Here is an 8,624-nt window from a genome sequence, read left to right as displayed (position 1 = left end):
TAGAATCAAATCCTCGGACTGCCGAGCATCATTAAAGATTCCAGACTCAGAGGTATGCAAAAAAAAATTTTTTACTTACCACTATTTGCTTTTTATACTAAGTGCGATTTCTCCGATAGTCGAGTAAATATAATTTTATCTATGAAAAAAAAAATACAATTTTCGATACTTAATTCAATTAAAATACAAATGCATACCACTCTCTTACTCTTATATTATTAATTTTTTCGCATTAATTAAATTTGACACTTGTTTTGTTGATATATTCCACAGTGCCTTAGAACCTACACCTATTTTGCATACTCGACACGCTTCGTTGGTCTCTCAACTTTCAACTCTGTTTTGCGCGTTCACACAAACACACACGCACACAACGAGCAAAATAGAGACGAAAGGAAGAGGAGGGTAGGCGGTATGGAGGGGAAATGGAGAGTGGTTGGTAAGTTTTTGTCACGTTTTGGGCGTTGAAATTTGCAACTTGTGCTAGTAGCACGCACTTATCAAAAGTGCTTCGACTTTGGCTGCTCCGTTGTCAAAGTAAATGCGCATCTTTGGACACCTGACCACGCCCACTTGACAGCAGTGCAGTTAACAAGTTTTCTAATTAAATTTTACACACACACTCACACACGAAGCAATACACGAGTTGGCAACAGTCATAAAAAACAGTTGGCAACTTGACAGTCGCTTATCATTTCCGTTTCCGGCAGCCGTTTACACACACAACCGCAGGACGCTGTCATCACTGGACAGTAACAGTATTGTCCCTACAAGTAGAATGAGTGAGAGTAAGAGAGAGAGAGAGAGAGAGAGAGAGAGAGAGAGAGAGAGAGAGTCGCGCAACATTTTAATTGTCAACGGCTGACAGTTAGTTTAAGTGGCCGAGACAATGTGACTGTTAACTTTAATTGGCAACAAGAGTGAAAAGGAGGGGGTTCCAGGAGTCTAATAGGGTTGATTATCACACATACTTGATGAAATCAGCTTAATTGCAATTCATTTGATATTGACACTTCCGAGTGTCGGTCGCCTTTCGCCCTTTCCCCCCAAAAACACTTGAAGACGCGTCTGACCATGGTAAATTGTCATTGATTAATGTCAAACAGAGAGCACAGAAAGTTGAACAACAAATACGAGTACATATACAAATACGAATACAAATTGTGAGTGTGAATGTGAATGTGAATACGTATACGAATACGAATACGATTACGTATGCTCAAGTGTAAAGCAATTAATTTTGTGAATGCACTCGGAGCGGAAATTGAAGAGCATGCAAGGTACTTCAACTAACAGCGCCTCAATTCCACCCTCCCTTCACCCTCTACCCCATTAACGACTCCTGCCCAGTCCTCTAACTATGTCCATGTAATCAGAGTGTAGCATGAGAGCTAACTTGATGAGGTTTTGGCGTGCCTAAATATTTGATTTGTTAATGATATAATGCAATGTCTCTTAACTGAATTGCACATAACCTAAGCTTAAGGAATATTATCGAAATGCGAATATCCATAAAAAGAATATCCATATAAATTAGAGACAATTTTTATCCTCCCTAAATAGCATTTGAATTCTTTGAGAACAAAAAGAATCATAGAAAGTAACGAAATGTATTTATATTATTATTATATTATATATATGAATATGTAGTATTCTTCACCATATTTTTAAGTCTGTTAAAATATTTTATTTACGAATTCATAACTTTAGCACACTTTCTTGCAGCTCAACACCTCGTTTAAGTCTATGAGCATTTAGTTTAAATCAATTTTGCTATTCAAACTGAACAGAATATATCTTAATGGCAATTAGTCAACAGGATTTGTGAATTGTTGGTATTGCAGTTAGTAAATTGATTGCAGTACTTAAAACTAAAGAGCTATTTGAATAGGTTCCGGATATCGATTAGACATAAAACAAAAGAACAACACAAAAGGATTTCAAATTTTTTGAACAAAAGCTATGGACAAAGTACTTACTTTTCTTGTTTTTTATTGTAGCTACAAGTATGATTTTTTTTTTGCATAATTTGCAGTTGAATAGTCTCAAAACTCAGCACAAAACAAGCTCAAGAGCTAAGCTCCTTCAACTCCAACTCCAATCAGAGAAACTGTGGCAAACATTTAACGACGCATAAAATTTATAACGAGGAATGAGGAAAAGCGGTGCACGAAGGCAGTGCTAAAAGAGCAAATAAAAATTTCCGCATAATTTTGCATAATTAATGCAAATTGCAATTTTTATGTATTGCATATTGCTCAATTTCTCAATCTCAAATTTTGTTGTAATTTTCTTTTTATTCCCCGGGAAGAGTATTTTATTTTGCAGCGAGTAACACTTAAGATTTTAATTAATTGAGATTTATATTAATGACTGCTGTCATTTATATTATAACATTTATATAATTAATACGAGAATATTAATCCCATCTAGCAATACCTAAATATTGTTAGCAAGGGTATCAACATTTGGTGACTATTGGTAAAACTCTTCCCGTTTGGAAATTACAATGTAAATTAACTTGCTGCAGAAGTTGTTGAAGTCGGGGATTGAATATTTAAGCAATCGAATTAAGCGGCAAATGAATTAACGAACCGCCTAACGGAGGCCTAAGTAAAAGAATTGATTTTACGCTCCTGCTGCGAGGCAACTGCTACACCCGGAAGCTGTCAGGCCCGGAAACATTCCGGTCCACTAACACAAACACATTGGCAACAGTTTGGCACGCACTAGTTTTAACGGTACTTAAGGCTCCACTGGAAATCCGGGGAAAAACAAGTTTCGAAATTGGGCCGCCATATCTGACAAGCTGACAGCTGTGAAAGCTGCGTGCCAGTTCAGCAGTCCAACAGGCACGACAATATGACAGGACGACAGTTCTGCTATTTCTCCAGTCTCCTAAACAGAACTCAGTGAAGTTGGCGACAGTTGGCCAAAACAAAGCAGCATTAAAAACTCATCATGCAGTCCGCATTGACGTTGGAAATTTACTCTCAGTACTCGTACAAAGGAGAAAAGCATTTTTGCTCTGAAAACTAATAATTTTGGTCTGAATAATGCGTCTATAACATAAATGCTCAAAGTAAGAACACATCTAGGTTTTAAGAGCATTTCGAATAAGACCTACTTCTTATTTTTTATAAATGTTTTTTTTTTACCTTGATAAGAGCGGGATTCGAACCGGCGCCTGCTGCTGCTTTTAGCTGAAACAGTGTCTCTAACCAGAACGCCACGAGTCCACGATTTTTTTTATATGAAATATTATATATTTATGCTTTTCTAACAATTTAAGATTTTTATACTAGTATTAAGAGCTTCGATTTTTTTGAATATTCTTAGTATTATTAATATGGTCTTAAAATGGTCTTATTTTAAAAACAAAATATTTAAGATGAATGTTTTTGATTTTAGAAGTTGGTCTTTTTTTCAGTGTACTTTGTAGACTACTGCTGTTTGTTACAAAGTGTCTAATAAATGGATTTGAAAATGGTATTATTTTATAAACAAAATATTTAAGATTAATGTTTTTGATTTTAGAAGTTGGTATTTTTTCAGAGTACTTTGAAGACTACCACTGTTCGTTACAAAGTGTCTATTAAATTGATGTGACTCTAAATGCAGAGCTCAAAAAAACCACAAGATTGAGACTTTTAGGTTAAGTGATAGCTGAATGCTGCTTCAACTGCCACATTTTAAAGTTCAATGACCCATTAAAAATTTGTTAACATAAAGCAACATTTTTGTGGTTTTATTTATTGGATTTTTGCAAATCAGTTTCCTTATAATATCCAAATTGAAGTCGTAACTGTTCATACGCAACAAACATGATAATTGTACTAGGTACCATGCGACACACAGTTGCGGTAAATCCACGAAAAAGTCCTCTTAGGCCAAAACGCATCATATAGGTTGTCTTCTCAGAGCGTGTACTTAAAAACGTTGATGTTGACACCATTTGCATTGTCTTAAGGATCTCTAGAGGCTGAACCAAAGGAACACAGATAAGTCCTGCTGCGAGGGAGCTAATCGTGTGCAGCCATTTGCTATTCTCCTCCACCTTAAGATAACGCAAAAACAATATCTTGCTCTGCATACACAAGTTCTTAAATGTAGGAAAATATAGTTATACCTATTAGATGCTTACCTGATCGTACATAGCATTTTGACCTATAGTTATAAGAGCGGCACGTGAGCATGCAAATAGACCGCCCGTATAAAGGGCCCTAAAACCCTCCTCACGAACTACTCTGCGAAATCCATCAAATACATGCTTATAATTTCGCCTGTGCTGTGGACCCATTTCGCGATCTACTTGCATGCGTGTGTTTATCATTTCGCTGGGTATGCCAATAATTCCGGCCAACATTCCCGATACCGTTGCCACAAATATCTTGTGAAGAAAGTTAAACTCATCTACATATTGCTTGCCTATATCGTATAAATGAAATCGCACTGTCGTATACGTTAATTGCCGCAACATCTGAGCACTATAGCCATCGTACAGGGATAAGTATCCTGTTCGAAAATTATTTGTAATACTTATCTATTTACATGATTTATTTTTATTTTCTTGATTTCTTACCATGCCTTTTAATAAGTCGAAAAGCGGTTTGTAACGTTGTTCGATCCTTCTTGAGGATCATCATTTGGGACTCCAGCAGATCGAACGGCATAACTATACTTTGTGAAATCGCTCCAGCTACCCCGCCACTCCACCACCTCGGATGAATTCTGTAATTAAAGATGTATTAACTTAAATTATATATATGAATTAAACTTACTTTCGCTCCGTATTCGAAACATGATAATTGATGTAAGGATACGCCAGTTTGCTGTTCTAATATTTTTTGAATTTTCTAAGGTTCTAGAAATTTATAATTTTGCAAATTGGAAATAAAGAACTGGTATTGCCACCATAATAACTGCTACTGCCTCAGTTGTAGAACTTTACTCAGCTTCCGGCCATTAGCAGATGCTCTTAAATGCGTGTCTCTCTAATTGCTGTTAGTTTCAAGTTGGTATTTCAAACTTATTGAGGATCTCTGCCAGGTAACTTGGCAGCTTGTTTTCACTAGGTTTTCAACCAAAAGTTGGCTGCAGGTGCCCCAAACACAGTAACATAGTTTTGTCGGTCGGGGGTCGTCAGAAGTTTTAACCGAGCTTCAGTTCTTAAAGGCAAATAAAAAACACGATTCAAAGCAAAATTAAATGTTTTCTGAAAGCCTATCAATCGGCATGCCAGCCAAAAACAGTCTTGTAATATACACTAGAATTTATTCATTATAATAAATCGAAATAGTCAAATTATATTCAATTTCAATCCTAATAAATGGATTTGAAAATGGTATTATTTTATAAACAAAATATTTAAGATTAATGTTTTTGATTTTAGAAGTTGGTATTTTTTCAGAGTACTTTGAAGACTACCACTGTTCGTTACAAAGTGTCTATTAAATTGATGTGACTCTAAATGCAGAGCTCAAAAAAACCACAAGATTGAGACTTTTAGGTTAAGTGATAGCTGAATGCTGCTTCAACTGCCACATTTTAAAGTTCAATGACCCATTAAAAATTTGTTAACATAAAGCAACATTTTTGTGGTTTTATTTATTGGATTTTGCAAATCAGTTTCCTTATAATATCCAAATTGAAGTCGTAACTGTTCATACGCAACAAACATGATAATTGTACTAGGTACCATGCGACACACAGTTGCGGTAAATCCACGAAAAAGTCCTCTTAGGCCAAAACGCATCATATAGGTTGTCTTCTCAGAGCGTGTACTTAAAAACGTTGATGTTGACACCATTTGCATTGTCTTAAGGATCTCTAGAGGCTGAACCAAAGGAACACAGATAAGTCCTGCTGCGAGGGAGCTAATCGTGTGCAGCCATTTGCTATTCTCCTCCACCTTAAGATAACGCAAAAACAATATCTTGCTCTGCATACACAAGTTCTTAAATGTAGGAAAATATAGTTATACCTATTAGATGCTTACCTGATCGTACATAGCATTTTGACCTATAGTTATAAGAGCGGCACGTGAGCATGCAAATAGACCGCCCGTATAAAGGGCCCTAAAACCCTCCTCACGAACTACTCTGCGAAATCCATCAAATACATGCTTATAATTTCGCCTGTGCTGTGGACCCATTTCGCGATCTACTTGCATGCGTGTGTTTATCATTTCGCTGGGTATGCCAATAATTCCGGCCAACATTCCCGATACCGTTGCCACAAATATCTTGTGAAGAAAGTTAAACTCATCTACATATTGCTTGCCTATATCGTATAAATGAAATCGCACTGTCGTATACGTTAATTGCCGCAACATCTGAGCACTATAGCCATCGTACAGGGATAAGTATCCTGTTCGAAAATTATTTGTAATACTTATCTATTTACATGATTTATTTTTATTTTCTTGATTTCTTACCATGCCTTTTAATAAGTCGAAAAGCGGTTTGTAACGTTGTTCGATCCTTCTTGAGGATCATCATTTGGGACTCCAGCAGATCGAACGGCATAACTATACTTTGTGAAATCGCTCCAGCTACCCCGCCACTCCACCACCTCGGATGAATTCTGTAATTAAAGATGTATTAACTTAAATTATATATATGAATTAAACTTACTTTCGCTCCGTATTCGAAACATGATAATTGATGTAAGGATACGCCAGTTTGCTGTTCTAATATTTTTTGACTTTTCTAAGGTTCTAGAAATTTATAATTTTGCAAATTGGAATTAAAGAACTGGTATTGCCACCATAATAACTGCTACTGCCTCAGTTGTAGAACTTTTACTCAGCTTCCGGCCATTAGCAGATGCTCTTAAATGCGTGTCTCTCTAATTGCTGTTAGTTTCAAGTTGGAATTTCAAACTTATTGAGGATCTCTGCCAGGTAACTTGGCAGCTTGTTTTCACTAGGTTTTCAACCAAAAGTTGGCTGCAGGTGCCCCAAACACAGTAACATAGTTTTGTCGGTCGGGGGTCGTCAGAAGTTTTAACCGAGCTTCAGTTCTTAAAAGGCAAATAAAAAACACGATTCAAAGCAAAATTAAATGTTTTCTGAAAGCCTATCAATCGGCATGCCAGCCAAAAACAGTCTTGTAATATACACTAGAATTTATTCATTATAATAAATCGAAATAGTCAAATTATATTCAATTTCAATCCTTTTTTTGACAACAAATGCTTGTTTGGCGCCCAACGTGTGTGGCAATGTTTTTTAAGATTATTTAAATGCATTTTTTGCCATTGTCTTATAACATCAACACAATTCAAACAGTTGCCAGCATACAATCAATCAGTCTCTCAATCAATCAAGCTAAAAGTTTTGTTTTCAAGTAAGTTACGGTGCCTCATTTCAACTTCAATGCGACCATCAAATTGAAATGGTAAAAAGAAGTGAGAAAGATACTTTTCTAGAGAAGGCCAAAGCCTAAATACTCTTTTAATTTAAAATAAAAAAAAACAAAGCCTAAATACTCTTTTAATTTAAAATATAAAAAACAAAGCCTAAATACTCTTTTAATTTAAAATAAAAATAAAAACAAATATGCATTAAGAAGTTTTTTAAAGATAAATTAAATTATTAATCATTAATTAAATTATTTTATTGAAAGTTATAATACACTGAGTTAGGGTATTAAACTATTGGTTCTGGTAGAAAATTGATTCATAAGTTTCAAGAAATAAAGGATTGCACTTTCATATAGTACATCTCAATTGCAGTCTCGAATAGGGCATGAGAATGGAATTTGCGATTGTGCCAGGGAACTCATATTTAGATTTAAGATTGACGATGCGTGTACCGTTAAATTTGCGCGTGTTTCGATTTATTCACATTTTATTGGGTAAGCGAATTTACTACTTCATTGTTCTTGTTATTGTTTTTGCTTTGAGTTTTTCTTATATTATTATTCAATTCCATTTTGCTACTGTCTGCAATCGCATAGTTTTTCAATTTGCCCGTAATGTAAAATAATACATCACGTATGCCAACCAGCAATACATCTCCTACTTTCCCTTCACTTCTCTCTCACTCTCTCTCTCTTTCTCTTTCTCTCTCTCTCTCTCTATCGCTCTCTCTGTCTATCTCCGTCCGTCTGCTTTTTAAGCTTCCGCCGTCTCGCTTGTGCAAATTTACTTTTGAAAATTTAATGCCCTGTGTTTGCTTTGAAACTTTTTCCAGAACTAACACATCAATTTAATATGCATGTGTATCGAGTACCAACTATTTTTGTACACATTGACAATGTTATTACTGGTATGCGACCTCCAAAGAAAGAGATAGAAAGACAGAGAGAGAGTAAGGTAGAGTCAAAGGGTTGTTGAGTGTCGGCGCTTGTTTGCAAGCATCTTAGGTTATTTGAAAAGTTTGTAGTTTTCAAAGAGGTGGTTTTGTAAGGCATTTTGGCTTTGTACAAACAAATCGGAATGCAATTCTATAGGAACAATATAACTCTCAACACTTTGATATAAAACATGGTTCGAAATATAAAAAAAAAAATGTATAGATTTCAACCAATTATCAGCTGTAGTATTGTTTCCAATTTCAGTTTGGTGAAAATTCTGACTGTAGTTTTCATCAATGTTACTATATTAGATTTATAAGAGCT

General features: G+C 35.4%; 2 protein-coding genes across 2 annotated transcripts; both read right to left on the bottom strand.

Moving 5' to 3' along the window:
* Positions 1-3,721: 3,721 nt before the first annotated feature.
* LOC117787871 (mitochondrial dicarboxylate carrier-like) lies at positions 3,722-4,847 on the bottom strand. The gene is made up of 4 exons (XM_034626494.1): positions 4,782-4,847; positions 4,583-4,731; positions 4,145-4,515; positions 3,722-4,087 (listed from the first exon to the last, which is right to left on the bottom strand). The coding sequence occupies exons 2-4, from the start codon at positions 4,671-4,673 to the stop codon at positions 3,749-3,751; spliced, it is 801 nt and encodes a 266-aa protein (XP_034482385.1). The 5' UTR covers positions 4,674-4,731; positions 4,782-4,847; the 3' UTR covers positions 3,722-3,748.
* Positions 4,848-5,226: 379 nt separating this feature from the next.
* On the bottom strand, positions 5,227-7,084 carry LOC117788495 (mitochondrial dicarboxylate carrier-like). The gene is made up of 5 exons (XM_034627280.1): positions 6,636-7,084; positions 6,437-6,585; positions 5,999-6,369; positions 5,592-5,941; positions 5,227-5,266 (listed from the first exon to the last, which is right to left on the bottom strand). Exons 2-5 carry the CDS (start codon positions 6,525-6,527, stop codon positions 5,227-5,229), a joined length of 852 nt encoding a protein of 283 aa, XP_034483171.1. The 5' UTR covers positions 6,528-6,585; positions 6,636-7,084.
* Between the last annotated feature and the right edge of the window lie 1,540 nt (positions 7,085-8,624).

This window comes from Drosophila innubila, assembly GCF_004354385.1.
Source record: "Drosophila innubila isolate TH190305 chromosome 3L unlocalized genomic scaffold, UK_Dinn_1.0 0_D_3L, whole genome shotgun sequence".
In the NCBI taxonomy this organism is placed as follows: Eukaryota; Metazoa; Arthropoda; class Insecta; order Diptera; family Drosophilidae; genus Drosophila; species Drosophila innubila.
This window is presented reverse-complemented; position numbering and strand designations above follow the sequence as displayed.